At 52.3% G+C, this 21,393-nt stretch overlaps 1 protein-coding gene across 1 annotated transcript in view; it reads left to right on the top strand.

Annotated features, from left to right (window-relative positions):
* The first annotated feature begins 5,293 nt into the window (after positions 1-5,293).
* Positions 5,294-21,393, top strand: part of LOC142463579 (interferon-induced very large GTPase 1-like) — a 42,100-nt gene continuing 26,000 nt past the window's right edge. The window contains exons 1-2 of the mRNA XM_075566515.1: positions 5,294-5,385; positions 16,816-17,132. Of these exons, the coding sequence (XP_075422630.1) occupies positions 16,835-17,132 (298 nt within the window). The 5' untranslated portion in view covers positions 5,294-5,385; positions 16,816-16,834. The remainder of the gene's footprint in view (positions 5,386-16,815; positions 17,133-21,393) is intronic.

Below are 21,393 nucleotides of genomic sequence, written 5' to 3'. Positions count from 1 at the left end.
TGACGTGGAACTTCGTCGTATTATTCTCGGTTCTGTTGTTTTTTTATTTGTTTTTTATTTGGGAATGTTTCACAAAATTGGTACATGTATTCTGTTTCCAACATTGTACAATATCATATAAATAGGAATAAAATGTTTCCATGTTAACTTTCTCTACACAACATGCCCAATGTCTTTTACACATCCAGCAGTGTATACACATACAGGTATATCTCTGTTACACCGTGTTATCTCAGCGTGTTCCTCGTGTCATCGTGTCTCTTTTACACATACAGCAGTGTATACACATACAGGTATATCTCTGTTACACCGTGTTATCTCAGCGTGTTCCTCGTGTGATTGAGTCTTTTACACATATAGCAGTGTATACACATACATGTATATCCCTGTTACACCGTGTTATCTCAGCGTGTTCCTCTTGTGATCGAGTCTCTTACACATATAGCAGTGTATACACATATGTATATCCCTGTTACACCATGTTATCTCAGCGTGTTCCTCGTGTGATCGAGTCTCTTACACATATATAGTAGTGTATACACATACATGTATATCCCTGTTACACTGTGTTATATCTCAGCGTGTTCCTCGTGTGATCGAGTCACTGTTACATGTAACCCTGTACCCCCACCCTAAGTACGTAGGGATATTGGGGGTATGCTTCTTATCTGGCTACTTCCGAGGTGTTGTGCTGTACCCGTTTGGCAGCAGGAGGACTGAGTGCTTCGCGATGGTGTGGGGAGGACGGGATTACAGGTTACCATAGTTGTTTATCAGTGCAGCGCCTCCAGTCAGCATGGAGCCGCTGTGATAGCGGGGGAGGGCCCATACTGACACCTTTTCTTCTTTCATCAGAAAGACAGCGAATCACACTTCTTTGTATTTCCATGGTATTTATTGCATGCAAATCACATACAGAGGCGACACGTTTTATTTAAAATCGGCTAGAGCCGCAAGCCGGGAGGTTTCCCGGCTTTCTAAACGAATCCCCTCGGCGTGCCGCGCGTCACCGATGCGCGGTCATGCTTCATTGGGTGCGTGCGCCCCATGCGCGCGTGCCCAGGGCTCCCCGAGGGAGCCCTGGTGTCCCGCGATGTGGGGGATGGCGGTGGGGGGTTCAACGTTAAGTGGCGTGGGAATAAACAGTTGTAGAGCACCTAGAAATAAAATTATTTTTGCCCCTAGTTCCTAGGCCTCCCCCCACTCGACCACAACCGAGTCCCCGAATCCTGAACCCCCGATAAGGGTCGAACCGAGAAGAGCGGGTCGCGCCATAGGTTCCAATGGCGGCGGCAGAAACAGCTCAAGAAAACGGATAGGTGTAAAAAGCTGAAATTTAGGAATCCATATCTCCGGTTCCGGAGGGTCCAGAAGGCCAGGGTTTGGGGTACCTGTAGTCACTGCTCCGGCATCGCTGCAGAACCATCCTTGACCCTCTTGGACTAACCCGACGGAGTATGGACCCCCTTGAAAGTTTGGGACTTTTCCCATAGACTTCAATGGCGGCCAAACTCCCTTGACCGGCTATGGCGGAAAAACCCCATTGACTTCAACGGCCCCATTGAAAGTCTATGGCGGCGGATTCCCATAGCCGCCAACGGCGGCGTTTGCCATTGAAAGTCTATGGCGGCGAAGCCCGTTGTTTTCAATGGGGATTTAGTGAAAAACCGTGATTTAATTTACAGCGGAGTTTATTGTATTAAAATAGGAAACGGTTTAAGGTGTATTTGTGTAACTCCGGTTCTGAGGGTCGTAGCAAGTCTCAAATTGGACCCTAGGGTGTCCCAGTTCCGGCATTGAGAACTGGGAAGTTTGGACCCGCTGGACCCAACGGAACCGTATACTTTAATATGTTTGTGTTTTATCTTTAATACTGTGTCCCAAGGTATGGACAGGAACCAGAGGAAATTCCTTTGGCCATAAGGCAGCAGATGGCCAGGGAAGCGCCCTAATGTCTAGAATTTAAGTGCTGTTCAAAGGGGTTTATCACCTACACTGTTTACAGGAGGGCGGAGATGACTCAAACCAGAGCAGGCTGTAAGTGTCCCATTTCACACCTTACAACAAAGAGTATCCTGCCAGAAATTATATTTAGTAGACTGGCTGTCATTCCTGATGCAAATGTGGGACTACAGAAATGAGACCCCAGAGTTCTAATGCGCATGTGCCAAGTAGCAGGGGGGCATGTATCAAAATGTGTTCCCACGTTAGAGAGTGGCTACAGGTAATTGAAAACCAATCACCTGTACTTAATGTTAAGGATAGGGTTACAAAAGATATATAAACTGTGGTAATCCCTATCCCCATTGTCTTCTGATATCATCTTGATTGTACCTGATTGCGGGAGAATTGCTATGCAACATACTTCTCATCCCCCATCCCCAAAGTAAGTGTACTTCTTGTCTGTTACTGTACTATATTGTGTGTTCACCTATCCAAAGGAATAAATACAATGTATTATATCTAAGCCTCGTTCAGTTCAAACCCAGTTATTTGGTGTAACTTACAACCTGTCATAAGCTATCATCACAGCCGGTACCCGAAGGAAGAGGAGGAGCGCAGCCGTGTGCAAGGTGAGGAAACACAGGGGAATGGGTTCTTTCACGCATTCCTGACTCCCCCCCTCCTCCCTGCCCTATGCCCCCCCCCTCCCCTTTGCCCCCTCCTCCCTCCCCTTTGCCCCCCTCCTCCCTCCCCTTTGCCCCCCCTCCCCTTTGCCCCCCTCCCCTTTGCCCCCCCTCCCCTTTTCCCCCTGCCCTTTGCCCCCCCTCCCTGCCCTTTTCCCCCCTCTACCCTTTGCCCCCCATCTCCGCCCTTTGCCCCCTCTCCCCGCCCTTTGCCCCCCCTCCCCTTTGCCCCCCCTCCCCTTTGCCCCCCCTCCCCTTTGCCCCCCCTGCCCTTGCTCCCCCTCCCCTTTGACCCCCCTCCCCTTTGCCCCCTCCCCTTTTCCCACCTCCCCTTTGCCCTCCCTCCCCTTTGCCCCCCCTCCCCTTTGCCCCCTCCCCTTTCCCCCCTCCCTGCCCTTTGCCCCCCCTCCCTACCCTTTGCCCCCCCTCCCTACCCTTTGCCCCCCCTCCCTGCCCTTTGCCCCCCTCCCTGCCCTTTGCCCCCCCTCCCTGCCCTTTGCCCCCCCTCCCTGCCCTTTGCCCCCCTCCTCCCTGCCCTTTGCCCCCCTCCTCCCTGCCCTTTGCCCCCCTCCTCCCTGCCCTTTGCCCCCCTCCCTGCCCTTTGCCCCCCTACCCTTTGCCCCCCTACCCTTTGCCCCCGCCCTGCCCTTTGCCCCCGCCCTGCCCTTTGCCCTCCCTGCCCTTTGCCCTCCCTGCCCTTTGCCCTCCCTGCCCTTTGCCCTTCGCCCTCCCTGCCTTTGCCCTCCGCAATCCCCCGCCCTTCCTCGCCCCTTGCCCCCCGCCGCCCTTCCACGCCCCTTGACCTCCGCCCTTCAACGCCCTCCGCAATCTCCCGCCCTTCCACGCCCCTTGCCCCCCCGCCCTTCCACGCCCCTTGTCCCCCCGCCCTTCCACGCCCCTTGCCCCCCACGCCCTTCCACTCCATGCCCTCTGCCCTTCCACGCCCCCGCTCCTGCAAGCCCGGGCAACGCCGGGTATATCAGCTAGTGAGCTATATTTGGGGACACAATATTAGCCTTATTAACCCATTATATAGCTCTACGTTATCTACCAATAGTTTAGCTGGTGTATTTGTACAAGATAAAGCATGTATGTGATGATGTAATAGTACTCGGACTCGCACTATAGCCCCGTGATTTACAGTAGGTCATTTTCTCCTATGGGGGAGTGCTGCTGGTCTGCTGCTCATGTATAAACCCCACTGGACATACCTAGGGACTTTACAGGCATAGTGAACACTTCATATAGCCCTATGCCATTTAACCCATAGGTCACCTGGTGCAGCCTCTCGACAATAAGGCCGCGTCCATAGAAGGACAGGCAGCGCTGAGCCGCGTGGACGCTCTGCGCTGAGCCCCGGCATCCTCAATGAGGAAGCCTTGAGACGGGGCTCACGCGAGCGTGCGCAGGCGTGCCCAGGAGTTGGATTTTTCAGCCGACAGCCAAGCTGTTTTTCAGCGCGCTGTCGGCTGAAAACATTCAATCAGCGCGAAGCAGCGTCAACATCACGGCGCCGTGACGTTGATGTCGGTGCGTCGCGGGCGATTGGCCCAGCGACGTCACTGCCCCGCCTCCCCCCACCTCCCGATCGCAGACGCTGGCTCACCTGCATGAGCATGAAATCGCTCATGCTTGATCAGGTGAGCATCAGCGTCCGCGCGGCTCAGCGCTGCTCCACCTACTATGGACGCAGCCTAAGGGTTACATCAGGTCAATCTGTTCCATGCTGCAGCACAGTCTGTGTATTGCTCACGTATTAACACCCTGTGTGTACAGATTTCACTGGTCTATACCATCTACCGAGACTGATTTTATGTATTGTGCACAAGATGAATAAGCAAATACCCAACAAGAGACACGAATACAATCAGACTTTCTGAATAAAGATTTATTATTTTATTTCTTCATTTAACTAATGAGATACTCACGTGTCTGTACATTGATCTACAGGGAACAATCTTCATTTATATATACTGCTTTACAGCAGAGTATTCCCTCCTCCATGTACTTTACAAACATACCTTACTAAGGATGTGCCTGTCAGCGGATACCTTATCCATGTATGGTTACCCACTGTTACTGTTAGGATCCTGAGCATATACTGGACTCAGCAATTGGATCCAGCACGCAGTCAGACGGTCATTTTAATACCCATTATTTTAGCTTTTTGTATCAATAAAACATTTTAAACTATTACCACTTATCATCAGAGCGTGAGCTTGAGGGCTTGTCTTGGGTCCCTTTCTCTTCTGTGATTAACATATTGACAAAGGTCAGTGTGTTTGACCGAAATGTTGATCTGTGTGGATTAAAATCTCTTTTTTTTTAATAATGCAAACCCTTGGAGCGCCTGCTCTTTTTATTATTATTAGGAGGAGGTGTTCTGTATTATGTAACACTGCAGGACTACTTTATGACTCTCTCTCTCTCTCTCATTTATGTTACACACACACATAGATACTGCAGGACTGATTTATCTTACACACACACACATATATACTGCATAGATTGCAGCATTAAAGAGATACAGAGGCTAGAGCACAAGCAGAAAGTGAAAGTAATTGTTTATTGGCCGCCATCTTGTGCTTTTCTTGGAAGTCATGTGATTTCTGCAGCGAATGGGAAGTTGGCAAAGTTCCAGGATTCTGTCACGTCACTCTGGTTCCCCCCACACTATATAAAGGCTGGAGGCAGGTGAGACATCCAGAGGTTGGTTCCCGGCAGTGAGATACCCTTACTCTGTGCGCACAGGCAAGAGGTAAAGCTAATTGTACACTGCAGATTTTTCAATCTATTTTTTCTAACTGATAAGTAATCTAATTATTTTATTACAATCACACTTTAGTATAGACGTTTATCATTATACCAACACTCCCCCCCCCCCCCCCTCACTTTCTTCTTTATCAGTGAATTAATCATCAGGTATTTATTTTTTGATACTTATTTATGTGATAATTAATATCTCCCTTTTCTTTTGTATGTATTACACATATTTTATGTTTTATTTTGGCAATTCTCTGTGAGTCCCTGGGGATGTAAATGAGGGACTTCCTGTGCATTCTCTTTGTATTCTTTGTTGCATGTATGTGTATATTCCGGTGGCTGTGTTATTGGGCTCTGCAGACCTATCTTGCATATTTCTGTGCAGCCACTTGTCAGTGAAGTAATTACTATTATTATTATTGATAAAGTTCCCTTGTGCGAAAACCCCCTCACCCCCCCCCTCATCCCATCACTCACCTACACTGCTCCCATTCCCCCCTCATCCCATCACTCACCTACACTGCTCCCATTCCCCCCTCATCCCATCACTCACCTACACTGCTCCATCCCCCCCTCATCCCATCACTCACCTACACTTCTCCCCCCCTCATCCCATACCATCACTCACCTACACTTCTCCCCCCACCCCACTCATTCCATCACTCACCTACACTTCTCCCACCCCTCCCCTCATCCCATCACTCACCTACACTTCTCCCACCACCCCCCCTCATCCCATCACTCACCTACACTGCTCCCACCCCCCCTCATCCCATCACTCACCTACCCTGCTCCCATTCCCCCCTCATCCCATCACTCACCTACACTGCTCCCATCCATCCCATCACTCTCCTACACTGCTCCCACCACCCCCCCTCATCCCATCACTCACCCTCATCCCATCACTCACCAACACTGCTCCCACCCCCCCCTCATCCCATCACTCACCTACACTGCTCCCACATCCCCCTCATCCCATCACTCACATACACGGCTCCCATCCCCCCCTCATTCCACCACTCACCTACACTGCTCCCACCCCCCCTCATCCCATCACTCACCTACACTGCTCCCCCCATCCCATCACTCACCTACACTGCTCCCACCACCCCCCCTCATCCCATCACTCGCCTACACTGCTCCCACCCCCCCTCATCCCATCACTCGCCTTCACTGCTCCCATCCCCCCCTCATCCCATCACTCGCCTACACTGCTCCCATCCCCCCCTCATCCCATCACTCACCTACACTGCTCCCACATCCCCCTCATCCCATCACTCACCTACACTGCTCCCACATCCCCCTCATCCCATCACTCATCTACACTGCTCCCACCCCCCCCCTCATCCCATCACTCATCTACACTGCTCCCACCCCCCCCCTCATCCCATCACTCACCTACACGGCTCCCATCCCCCCCTCATCCCATCACTCACCTACACTGCTCCCATCCCCCCTCATCCCATCACTCACACTGCTCCCATCCCCCCCTCATCCCATCACTCACCTACACTGCTCCCATCACCCTAACATCCCCCTCATCCCATCACTCGCGTACACTGCTCCCATCCCCCTCATCCCATCACTCTCACCTACACTGCTCCTATCCCCCTCATCCCATTACTCACCTACACTGCTCCCATCTCCCTAACATCCCCCTTATCCCATCACTCGCCTACACTGCTCCCATCCCCCTCATCCCATCACTCATCTACACTGCTCCCATCCCCCATCTACACTGCTCCCATCCCCCCTCATCCCATCACTCATCTACACTGCTCCCATCCCCCCTCATCCCATCACTCATCTACATTGCTCCCATCCCCCCCTCATCCCATCACTCACCTACACTGCTCCCATCCCCCCTCATCCCATCACTCACCTACACTGCTCCCATCCCCCCCTCATCCCATCACTCACCTACACTGCTCCCACCCCCCCCCCCTCATCCCATCACTCACCTACACTGCTCCCATCCCCCCCTCACTCACCTACACTGCTCCCATCCCCCCCTCATCCCATCACTCACCTACACTGCTCCCATCCCCCCCTCATCCCATCACTCACCTACACTGCTCCCACATCCCCCTCATCCCATCACTCACCTACACTTCTCCCACATCCCCCTCATCCCATCACTCATCTACACTGCTCCCACATCCACCTCATCCCATCACTCATCTACACTGCTCCCACCCACCCCTCATCCCATCACTCATCTACACTGCTCCCACCCCCCCCTCATCCCATCACTCATCTACACTGCTCCCACCCCCCCCCCCTCATCCCATCACTCATCTACACTGCTCCCACCCCCCCCCCTCATCCCATCACTCATCTACACTGCTCCCACCCCATCACTCACCTACACGGCTCCCATCCCCCCCTCATCCCATCACTCACCTACACTGCTCCCATCCCCCCTCATCCCATCACTCACACTGCTCCCATCCCCCCCTCATCCCATCACTCACCTACACTGCTCCCATCCACCCCTCATCCCATCGCTCGCCTACACTGCTCCCTTCACCCTCATCCCATCGCTCGCCTACACTGCTCCCATCTCCCTAACATCCCCCTTATCCCATCACTCGCCTACACTGCTCCCATCCCCATCATCACATCACTCACCTACACTGCTCCCATCCCCCTCATCCCATCACTCATCTACACTGCTCCCATCCCCCTCATCCCATCACTCATCTACACTGCTCCCATCCCCCATCTACACTGCTCCCATCCCCCTCATCCCATCACTCATCTACACTGCTCCCATCCCCCTCATCCCATCACTCATCTACACTGCTCCCATCCCCCATCTACACTGCTCCCATCCCCCCTCATCCCATCACTCATCTACACTGCTCCCATCCCCCCTCATCCCATCACTCACCTACACTGCTCCCATCCCCCCCTCATCCCATCACTCACCTACACTGCTCCCATCCCCCCCTCATCCCATCACTCACCTACACTGCTCCCATCCCCCCCTCATCCCATCACTCACCTACACTGCTCCCATCCCCCCCTCATCCCATCACTCACCTACACTGCTCCCATCCCCCCCTCATCCCATCACTCACCTACACTGCTCCCATCCCCCCCTCATCCCATCACTCACCTACACTGCTCCCATCCCCCCCTCATCCCATCACTCACCTACACTGCTCCCATCCCCCCCTCATCCCATCACTCACCTACACTGCTCCCATCCCCCCCTCATCCCATCACTCACCTACACTGCTCCCATCCCCCCCTCATCCCATCACTCACCTACACTGCTCCCATCCCCCCCTCATCCCATCACTCACCTACACTGCTCCCATCCCCCCCTCATCCCATCACTCACCTACACTGCTCCCATCCCCCCCTCATCCCATCACTCACCTACACTGCTCCCATCCCCCCCTCATCCCATCACTCACCTACACTGCTCCCATCCCCCCCTCATCCCATCACTCACCTACACTGCTCCCATCCCCCCCTCATCCCATCACTCACCTACACTGCTCCCATCCCCCCCTCATCCCATCACTCACCTACACTGCTCCCATCCCCCCCTCATCCCATCACTCGCCTACACTGCTCCCATCCCCCCCTCATCCCATCACTCGCCTACACTGCTCCCATCCCCCCCTCATCCCATCACTCGCCTACACTGCTCCCATCCCCCCCTCATCCCATCGCTCGCCTACACTGCTCCCACCCCCCCCTCATCCCATCGCTCGCCTACACTGCTCCCATCCCCCCCTCACTCACCTACACTGCTCCCATCCCCCCCTCATCCCATCACTCACCTACACTGCTCCCACATCCCCCTCATCCCATCACTCACCTACACTTCTCCCACATCCCCCTCATCCCATCACTCATCTACACTTCTCCCACATCCCCCTCATCCCATCACTCATCTACACTGCTCCCACATCCACCTCATCCCATCACTCATCTACACTGCTCCCACCCACCCCTCATCCCATCACTCATCTACACTGCTCCCACCCCCCCTCATCCCATCACTCATCTACACTGCTCCCACCCCCCCCCCCTCATCCCATCACTCATCTACACTGCTCCCACCCCCCCCCTCATCCCATCACTCATCTACACTGCTCCCACCCCATCACTCACCTACACGGCTCCCATCCCCCCCTCATCCCATCACTCACACTGCTCCCATCCCCCCCTCATCCCATCACTCACCTACACTGCTCCCATCCACCCCTCATCCCATCGCTCGCCTACACTGCTCCCTTCACCCTCATCCCATCGCTCGCCTACACTGCTCCCATCTCCCTAACATCCCCCTTATCCCATCACTCGCCTACACTGCTCCCATCCCCATCATCACATCACTCACCTACACTGCTCCCATCCCCCTCATCCCATCACTCATCTACACTGCTCCCATCCCCCTCATCCCATCACTCATCTACACTGCTCCCATCCCCCATCTACACTGCTCCCATCCCCCCTCATCCCATCACTCATCTACATTGCTCCCATCCCCCCCTCATCCCATCACTCACCTACATTGCTCCCATCCCCCCCTCATCCCATCACTCACCTACACTGCTCCCATCCCCCCCTCATCCCATCACTCACCTACACTGCTCCCATCCCCCCCTCATCCCATCACTCACCTACACTGCTCCCATCCCCCCCTCATCCCATCACTCACCTACACTGCTCCCATCCCCCCCTCATCCCATCACTCACCTACACTGCTCCCATCCCCCCCTCATCCCATCACTCACCTACACTGCTCCCATCCCCCCCTCATCCCATCACTCACCTACACTGCTCCCATCCCCCCCTCATCCCATCACTCACCTACACTGCTCCCATCCCCCCCTCATCCCATCACTCACCTACACTGCTCCCATCCCCCCCTCATCCCATCACTCACCTACACTGCTCCCATCCCCCCCTCATCCCATCACTCACCTACACTGCTCCCATCCCCCCCTCATCCCATCACTCACCTACACTGCTCCCATCCCCCCCTCATCCCATCACTCACCTACACTGCTCCCATCCCCCCCTCATCCCATCACTCGCCTACACTGCTCCCATCCCCCCCTCATCCCATCACTCGCCTACACTGCTCCCATCCCCCCCTCATCCCATCACTCGCCTACACTGCTCCCATCCCCCCCTCATCCCATCACTCGCCTACACTGCTCCCATCCCCCCCTCATCCCATCACTCGCCTACACTGCTCCCATCCCCCCTCATCCCATCACTCGCCTACACTGCTCCCATCCCCCCCTCATCCCATCGCTCGCCTACACTGCTCCCTTCACCCTCATCCCATCGCTCGCCTACACTGCTCCCATCTCCCTAACATCCCCCTCATCCCATCACTCTCACCTACACTGCTCCCATCCCCCTCATCCCATCACTCATCTACACTGCTCCCATCCCCCATCTACACTGCTCCCATCCCCCCTCATCCCATCACTCACCTACACTGCTCCCATCCCCCATCTACACTGCTCCCATCCCCCATCTACACTGCTCCCATCCCCCCTCATCCCATCACTCATCTACACTGCTCCCATCCCCTCTCATCCCATCACTCATCTACACTGCTCCCATCCCCCCTCATCCCATCACTCATCTACACTGCTCCCATCCCCCCTCATTCCATCACTCATCTACACTGCTCCCATCCACCCCTCATCCCATCGCTCGCCTACACTGCTCCCATCTCCCTAACATCCTCCTCATCCCATCACTCTCGCGTACACTGCTCACATCCTCCTCATCCCATCACTCACCTACACTGCTCCCATCTCCCTATCACCCCCCTCATCCCACCACTCTCACCTAAACTGCTCCCATACCCCTCATACGATCACTCACCTACTGCTCCCATCCCCCTCACCCCATCACTCACCTACACTGCTCCCATCCCCCTAACATCCCCCTCATCCCATCACTCACCTACACTGCTCCCATCCCCCTAACACCCCCCTCATTCCATCTCTCACCTATACTGCTCCCATCCCCCTAACATCCCCCTCATCCCATCTCTCACCTATACTGCTCCCATCCCCCTAACATCCCCCTCATCCCATCACTCTTGCCTACACTGCTCCAATCCCCCTAACGTCCCCCTCATCCCATCTCACCTACACTGCTCCCATCCCCCTAACATCCTCAGCATCCAATCACTCTCGCCTACACTGCTCCCATCTCCCTAACATCCCCCTCATCCCATCACTCTCGCATACACTGCTCCCTTCCCCCTCATCCCATCATTCACCTACACTGCTCACATCCCCCAAACATCCCCCTCATCCCATCACTCACTCACCTACACTGCTCCCATCCACCCCTCATCCCATCGCTGGCCTACACTGCTCACATCCCCCTAACATCCCCCTCATCCCATCACTCTCACCTACACTTCTCACATCCCCCTCATCCCACCTCTCACCTACACTGCTCCCACCCCCCTCATCCCATCACTCACCTACACTGCTCCCATCCCCCTAACATCCCCCTCAACCCATTACTCACCTACACTGCTCCCATCTCCCTAACATCCCCCCTCTTCTCATCACTCACCTACACTGCTCCCATCTCCCTAGCATCCCCCTCAACCCATTACTCACCTACACTGCTCCCATCTCCCTAACATCCCCCTCATTCCATCACTCACCTACACTGCTCACATCCCCCTAACATCCCCCTTATCCCATCACTCACCTACACTGCTCACATCCCCCTAACATTCCCCTCATTCCATCTCTCACCTACACTGCTCCCATCCCCGTCATCCCATCACTCACCTACATTGCTCACATCCCCCTCATCCCATCACTCACCTACACTGCTCCCATCCGCCCCTCATCCCATCGCTCGCCTACACTGCTCCTATCCCCCTAGCATCCCCCTCATCCCATCACTCTCGCCTACACTGCTCCCTTCCCCCTCACCCCATTACTCTCGCCTACACTGCTCCCATCTCCCTAACATCCCCCTCATCCCATTACTCGCCTACACTGCTCCCATCTCCCTAACATCCCCCTCATCCCATTACTCGCCTACACTGCTCCCATCTCCCTAACATCCCCCTCATCCCATTACTCACCTACACTGCTCCCATCTCCCTAACATCCCCCTCATCCCAGCACTCGCCTACACTTCTCCCATCTCCCTATCACCCCCCTCATCCCATCACTCTCACCTAAACTGCTCCCATAGCCCTCATACGATCACTCACCTACTGCTCCCATCCCCCTAACATCCCCCTCACCCCATTACTGACCTACACTGCTCCCTTCCCCCTCACCCCATCACTCACCTACACTGCTCACAACCACCTCATCCCATCACTCACCTACACTGCTTCCATCCCCCTAACATCCCCCTCATCCCATTACTGACCTACACTACTCCCTTCCCCCTCACTCACCTACACTGCTCCCATCCCCCTCATCCCATCACGCACCTACACTGCTCTCATCCCCCTAACATTCCCCTCATCCCCTCACTCACCTACACTGCTCCCATCTCCCTAACATCCCCCTCATTCCATCACTCACCTACACTGCTCCCATCCCCCTAACATTCCCCTCATCCCATCACTCACCTACACTGCTCCCATCTCCCTAACATTCCCCTCACTCATCTACACTGCTCCCGTCGCCCTAACATTCCCCTCATCCCCTCACTCACCTACACTGCTACCATCTCCCTAACATCCCCCTCATTCCATCACTCACCTACACTGCTCCCATCTCCCTAACATTCCCCTCACTCACCTACACTGCTCCCGTCGCCCTAACATTCCCCTCATCCCCTCACTCACCTACATTGCTCCCATCTCTCTAACATCTCCCTCATCCCATCACTCTCACCTACACTGCTCCCATCTCCCTAACATCCCCCTCATCCCATCACTCTCACCTACACTGCTCCCATCTCACTAACATCCCCCTCATCCCATCACTCTCGCGTACACTGCTCCCTTCCCCCTCACCCCATCACTCTCGCCTACACTGCTCCTATCCCCCTCATCCCATTACTCACCTACATTGCTCCCATCTCCCTATCACCCCCCTCATCCCATCACTCACCCACACTGCTCCCACCCCCCTCATCCCATCACTCACCTACACTGCTCCCATACCCCTCATACGATCACTCACCTACTGCTCCCATCCCCCTAACATCCCCCTCATCCCATCACTCACCCACACTGCTCCCATCTCCCTCATTCCATCTCTCACCTACACTGCTCCCATCCCCCTCATTCCATCTCTCACCTACACTGCTCCCATCCCCCTCATCCCATCCCTCACCTACACTGCTCCCATCTCCCTAACATCCCCCTCATCCCATCACTCACCTACACTGCTCCCATCTCCCTAACATCCCCCTCATCCCATCACTCACCTACACTGCTCCCATCCCCTTCATCCCATCACTCACCTACACTGCTCCCATACCCCTCATACGATCACTCACCTACTGCTCCCATCCCCCTCACCCCATCACTCACCTCACTGCTCCCATCCCCCTAACATCCCCTCCTCCCATCACTCACCTACACTGCTCCTATCTCCCTAACATCCCCCTCATTCAATCACTCACCTACACTGCTCACATCCCCCTCATCCCATCACTCACCTACACTGCTCCCATCCTCCTAACATCCCCCTCATCCCATCACTCACCTACACTGCTCCCATCCTCCTAACATCCCCCTCATCCCATCACTCACCTACACTGCTCCCATCCTCCTAACATCCCCCTCATCCCATCACTCACCTACACTGCTCCCATCTCCCTAACATCCCCCTCATCCCATCACTCACCAACACTGCTCCCATCCCCCTAACATCCCCCTCATCCCATCACTCACCTATACTGCTCCCATCCCCCTAACATCCCTGTCACGTACGATCCCTTGCTAGCACGCGACCTGCATACGGGACAAGGGTTAATACCGACGCTCGCAAGCGCACCCACTCTTCACCTCCGCAAAGGTCCGTCAAATGGACAGTATCCCCTCTTACAGGATCAAGGATCAATACACAACCCGCAAGCTGCCCCACTCTTCACCCACTCAGGGGTCCCTCAAATGGGTTGTATCTCTCCGCACGCCGTCCCAATATAATACCGCCACGAACAGCACACAAGTGAGCACGTGACTTTAGATATGCAACCAGGGTTAATACACAAAGGCTTCTCTAGCAACCCCCCTTTCTCCTCTGCAAGGAACCAGCGAGTTAGTATTAACCCCTACTCAATTGCACATCATAACCATCCACTGCCACCACCTGAGGTTATGCAGATATGATAAAAGATCTTAGACTAAAATATCCGCCAGGGCCTCAGGTCCCTGCTTATTATAGGAAAAACTATGCACTTTAACACACAATCAGTTGTAGTAACATGTGCCTGAATTTAGCAAGTTATTCTCTCCAGCGTGCGCAAAGTTCATTCAGAGCCCAAAGCATTACTTATTAAATGGTTTAATATATATAAAAATACAGTGCTTGAACTACAGAAAAGGTATTACAAAATAAACATACAATTACAATACAAGGCAGAGCAGCTTCTTAAAATAAAAGGGGTAAAACAGAAAATCCTATACAGTACATTACCACATGCTATGGATTTTTCCCAGAGAGGCACTGGTTCAGAAGATGAGGTCTGCTATGCTTTCCAAGCATGCCCCTGGTCAGATCTGACTTGAAACAATCTCCCCCAGACTTAAGTACAATTCTTTTTTTAGGGCCCCTTCATGAGCCCACCCCTTCTACAAAATACCTTGAAGCTGTTCTCCCCCAACCCTGTCTGTAGACCTTGATTAATTCAATTGACACCTTGAGTGGGCCATCCACACGGACACCCCTCCCCAAGTAAATCCCTTTGAAATTCAGAGCAGTTCAAAGAAACAGTTCTGACCTGTTTCAGACTCAGCATTTTGTATTTTTCTTAAAAATGTAGCTCATTAACCCCTCAAGCACCAGAGGGATTAAAAATACCCAATATCTCATGACATTATCATGACAATCCCCCTCATCCCATCACTCTCGCCTACACTGCTCACATCCCCCTAACATCCCCCTCATTCCATCTCTCTCACCTACACTGCTCACATCCCCCTAACATCCCCCTCATCCCATCACTCTCACCTACACTGCTCCCATCTCCCTAACATCCCCCTCATCCCATCACTCACCTACACTGCTCCCATCTCCCTAACATCCCCCTCATCCCAGCACTCACCAACACTGCTCCCATCCCCCTAACATCCCCCTCATCCCATCACTCACCAACACTGCTCCCATCCCCCTAACATCCCCCTCATCCCATCACTCACCTACACTGCTCCCATCCCCCTAACATCCCCCTCATCCCATCACTCACCAACACTGCTCCCATCCCCCTAACATCCCCCTCATCCCATCACTCACCTACACTGCTCCCATCTCCCTAACATCCCCCTCATCCCAGCACTCACCTGTAGGAAGCATTTCCAAAGTCACACCCCCTTCCCTTTCTGATTATCTATGGCTCTTGAGCCCCACCCACTCTAGCAGTGCACCAATTGTATCTAGTAACTGCCCAGTCACTTATATTCGAGGACTACATTGCCCAGAATGCTGTGCAAGAACAGAATTAAATAACCCTGAGCAAGCGATCGATTACAGGAGAACAGATTGATCTGCAGTTTAGCTATTCACTTGTAAGTGTGCAGAATGTATTGATGCACATATTGAATGGGAAAAAAAATATATATTTTTTTAAATGGCAGCTTGAACGGCAGCTTTAAAATACAAGGATATTTTGCTCATACAGTTTCTTTACTTCTATTTGTGGAAACGTAATAGTTATAATTGCAACACATTCTTAGCAATGACAGCTTTCAGACTTAAATTACAGCAGAAAATCTCACGTGAGCACATTCACGTCTCAGACAGGCGGCAACTCTGTCTTTCCCCATTATCTTTTAGGCTGTGCTTATAGTGCCAGCGACGGTGATGCGACGTCGCCCGAAAACAGATGCATTGTCGCCGCCACTGCGTGCGCTTATAGTAAGCGCGACAGTGACAAGGCAACGTTGCAACGCGATTTTTTGAAGCCATCAATCTTTGATTTTTCAGGGGCTGTCGTCTCGTGACAGCCCCTGAACCAATCAATGGCCTGGTCGCCCGCGACGCTGCCGCAAAGCAAAATACAACTTTCGCTAGCGGTGACGTCACGCGTCGCGGGCACTATACGCGCGGCCTTAGCATACAATGCTTCCACTGCAGATAGGGATTCTGGGTAATGACATGCAAATGAGCACAGAGTTAAACTGTTCAAATTGTTTTAATTCAAGTCAGGTTTTCTCCTTATTTCTATTGCTATTTATTGTATACAAATACAAGTCTATACTTATTTATACATGATTTTCCAGGCTGTGACGCTCGGGAACCATGGACCGTGCAGGAGCCGCATCTCACTCTATCACCACGCAATGGGGGAGATTAACAGAAGTATTTGAGCGGGACGTGGACGGTTTGATTGCTGAACATGTCTCGCTGCTGCTCCTCCTCACTCAGGAGGAGAAGATCCATCTGAATGAAGCAGAGAACCCACAAGAGAGAACTGACAAGCTGTTACATCTAATACTTCAGAAAGGAGAAGCTGCCTGCCAGACATTCCTCCACCAACTAGAGAACATGGTCCCCAGGTTTCCAATGCTGTCCGACCTGTCAGGATTGTTTTTGGGAAGTGAGTAATCCACAATTATCATGTCACGTTTCCATAGAAATATATGTTGGGAAAGATTTTATTACTTACTAGCTCACAGCACCGGTGTTGCTCAGGAATACGAAGAAGAAAAAAAATACTGATTTATAAATGGATATTATTATTATTATTATTATTTTTTTTATTCTAATGCAGTTGGGTAAAATATATTTTTGGTTTTTCCATCAGGCACAAAAACATACACATTTTTCCAGTTCCCTCTCTGGCGCATCCAGCATAAAGTTACCAATGTGCCAAACAGGGATTTTCTCCATTCAGTCCCGCTACTTACAATCCTGGTGATTTAGTTAAAGTCGGTGCCGTTTTGAAAGGTTCAGTTCGCCATCTTGATTCTAAATGGCATCCAATTGTTTCCAAACAGACAGATTGTGTATCAAAGAAAAATTAGCGCAAACTAAGGGCCCTGTGCTATACGCCTTCATAAAAAAAATCCCAAAATGGGCGAGTAGCCGGTGACGTGGTGATCGCCTTATCCTGAAACTAGGGTCACGTTTTGAGGTATGAATAGCTTCAGTTGGCTTTAACTCATGTCTTCCCTCTTCCAAAGCATCACAAGTCCTCAGTGTCTTTCTTAACTTTATTGCAGAAGTAGAAAACACAGGAACTTGTAGGTGTAGTGTAGGCAGAGAGTGCTTCTCTATGTGGGATGCTTCTATGAGGTTAGACTATGGTAAGACAGAAAGGCCTTACCAGGGGTGGATGCAGACAAGTCTGTACTCACTGTGATCTTAGGTGGAAAAGGAAGTGAGGAGCAAGGGTCACACTAAAAGTGAAGTGAGACTATACTAACTGTCAGCAAGGACAGGGGGGAGGAATAGCCCACTCTCAGCTAGGAGAATAGGAGCTGCAGGCAACCAACACAGGCTGTGTAAACAACATGTAACGATTATGTTGCCTTTTCACATGCAGCTAGCTGCTGGGACAGGGAAAATAGCAGGCAGCTGAACTAGGGAGAAATGAATCCCATGAGCTGCAAAGGGAAACAAAGAATATGGAATCTGGTTCCAGGACACTCCCTGTCTGGTATCTGGAGATACCACTATATTCCTGGAATATGTGGAACATATGTGCAGTACAACAAACATAACAATGCAAAGTTCGTGTCCACATAACGCTGTGATACCGGCCGGTACCACCATCTTAAAGTCTTTTGGCCATCTCGGTAAGGGAGGCCAGGTGGATTCACAGCTCTAGGTTAGCTTGATGCACCTCAATGTCTCCCAGAGTTCACAGAACTGGTAGTCAGTTCTTCCTTGTTATAGTCCGATTGAGGCATAAGGAGTATAGTCTCTGTGATGGGCCTTAAAAAGGTTTTAACAATTCCACGTTGGGTCACCCACACTTCTACCTTGCTATCTGTGTAGAATCTGACAGCATCTGGTTTGCAGTCCATCTTGTTTTCGATGAGTTCTGAGAGTTCTACCGCTAACACTGCGCCACATAGCTCGAGTCTGGTTATAGTGTGATCGGGTTGTGGCGCCAGCTTAGACTTGCCAAGGATGACCCTGATATGGTAACTTCCACCCACGTCCGTAGTTTTTCGGTAGGCCACTTTGCTGTGTGCAGCAGTGCTAGATGTAGGTGAGTAGGGGCGTGGGATTTGAAGTTGCTCAAGGGTCTTCAAGGAATACTTCCACGTTTCCCACTCTTTCCATTTTTCTGGAGGTAGGGGGTTGTCCCAGTCCTGCTTCTCGAAGGACGTTTCTCTGAGAAGAGACTTCCCTTGTATAGTGACAGGAGCTATGAATCCTAGCGGATCGTAAAGACTGTTAACAGTGGACAGGACTCCGCGTCATGTGTAGGGTTTTTCCTCGATGGCTACCTGTTTGTTACCGTCCCTTGTTGTCTGTAACGCTGTACACCCTTGGTCATCGGAACGTTTCTCTTGCACGAGAACGTCTCCACGTATTTTGACAATACTCCTTTATGTCTCTTTGTTAACTGCCATCAGGAGGTTGTTTTCTCCCTGAACATGACGAAGAACAGTCTCTTTTGTCCTTGTATATCCCTTTGTGAAATGTCTCTACGACTGCCTCTTTTTTGACGTGTGTGAGGACAGTCTTTTTGCCACTGTGGCTTCACCTGTAGGGCGCAATCTTTTGCGGCTATGCCAGCCATGGCAGCTGGCCGCTTTGCCACTTGATATTCTGTGGAGAGGAATGGCTGTTCGTCTCAGCCGTGTCATTGCTCTCAGGAGGACTGTCTGATTTGTTTATTGTCTTTTGGACGATCCCTTTGTCGGTCACCTTTGGGAGGTTACTTTCTTCCTTCGGTGGAAAACGACTCATCATCCTTAGCTGTCTGGACTGTGAGCATCCTAGGCCGTTGTCACATCCCCCTATGAGGATGTTTTTGTTGATCTCAGGGATATAACCTTGTCTCTTCTCTTCACTTGGCCCTCCTGTCACTTGGAGACGGCCAAGACATGGTTCAGAGAGGGATGTGTGTCCACATTCTGTTATCACCGTTCTGCGGGCGTCAACATAGTCTTGTCCGTGCCCTTTGTCAGTGCACACGTTGCGCACTATCACCCATCCTAGGTCAAGTCTTCGGGCGTATGGTGCGTTGTGGGGTCAGTTACGCTGTTTACGGACTTTGTGCACCCATAAGATGTCCCTACCGAGCAGCAGCAAGATCTTGGTGCCTTGTGCTACCGGCGGGATGTAGTTGGCTATTCCCCTGAGGTGTGTGTGGGAGATGACGTGCCACGTCTGGTGTGGGAATCTCGTCCCTGTTTGCAGCCATGTAGTTGCACTCGGTGGGGAGAGCTATCTTCACTCTGTTATCCACTGAACGTATAACGTAGCCGCTTGCTCTTCTCCCTGTTGTCGCAGTTGACCCTGCACAGGTTCTGAGGGTGTAGGGTGAGGCATTGTCTTGTGAGTTGAATAAGTTTAAGAATTCTGTCTTTGCTAATGATCTGTTACTTTGATCATCGAGGATTGCATACATCCGGATAGCCTTCTCAGATTGTCCCTGGGGGTGCACTGCGACCAGGCATATATTGGAGCAGGATATTTTGTCACTTCCTTTTCCGCAAACCTCTGTGCGCTGAGATGTGACGGATGTTGGCTCTCCTTCTCCTTCCTCCCCGCCATGCTCCGCTACGGAGGATGGGTTGTTGAGTTGGAGTGTCAGCGCCTCTGGATGTAGCAATGTTACGTGCTTGTCACTTTTGCACACTACACATTTGATGTCTTCTTTACAGTCTCTGGCTAGGTGAGTAGTGGAACCGCAGCACCTGAAGCAAACTCCGAATTCTCCGCAACTTCTTGCATTTCTCTAGGGACTTAATCCTGAACCCAAAGCATCTGTTAAGTGGGTGTGGTTTCTTGTATATGGGACATTCCCTGTTTGGGTCTCTTGGTTCCTCGTCTCTGGCGATCGACTGATCGGGAGTAGTTTGGGTTGTGGGAGACACGTCCGTCCTGTGGACCTAGATGGATGTTTGAGTGCTACCGTATCTCGCCACTGGTCTCTCATTCCTCAGACTGCTTGCACTGTGTGTGGTTTGCGCACCCAAAATGAAACTTGGATCATTCCTTGTCCTTGCCGCTTCGCGGATGAAGCTCAAGAAGAATGAGAATGGGGGGAAGGCGACTTGCTTCTCCCTTTTGTATTTGGAGCCTTGTGAGATCCATCTTTCTTGGAGGTTGTAGGGTAGCTTCTCCAAGATGGGTCTCACTCCGCAAGCTGAGTCTAGGACGTTGAGACCTGTTAAGGAATGGTCTTTCCTTGCAAACGCCAGCTCTTGCAGCAGGTCCTCGAGCCCTCGTAACTTCGAGTAGTCTTTGTGATCCTGGGAAAGCTGTCGACTCTCTTGAAGAGCGAATCTTCGACTGCTTCGGGGCTACCGTAGCACTCTTCTAGCCTTTCCCACACTAGGTCGAGACCTACTTGGGGATGGTTCGCGTTTGCCGTCCGAAGTCTCTTCGCATGCTCCCTGGATTCGTTTCCCATCCATTTGGATAGCAGGTTGAGCTCTTCCCTTGCTGAGAAGCCCAGGCTGTTGATGGCGTCCTTGAACGTGAACTTCCACGTCCGGTAGTTCTCAGGACGGTCGTCAAAGTTGGTGAGTCCTGTTTGCACCATGTCACCGGATCATGTACTTGGCCATGTCTGTCAGGCCTGAGGCATCGGTGTGTTGGTCACGTTCTGAGGTAGTTGCTGGGAGGGTCCGTGCGGTCGCCTCTTTCTTGGCATGGCTGCGTTATGACTGCTG

Source organism: Ascaphus truei, chromosome 11, assembly GCF_040206685.1.
Source record: "Ascaphus truei isolate aAscTru1 chromosome 11, aAscTru1.hap1, whole genome shotgun sequence".
Lineage (NCBI taxonomy): Eukaryota > Metazoa > Chordata > Amphibia > Anura > Ascaphidae > Ascaphus > Ascaphus truei.
This window is presented reverse-complemented; position numbering and strand designations above follow the sequence as displayed.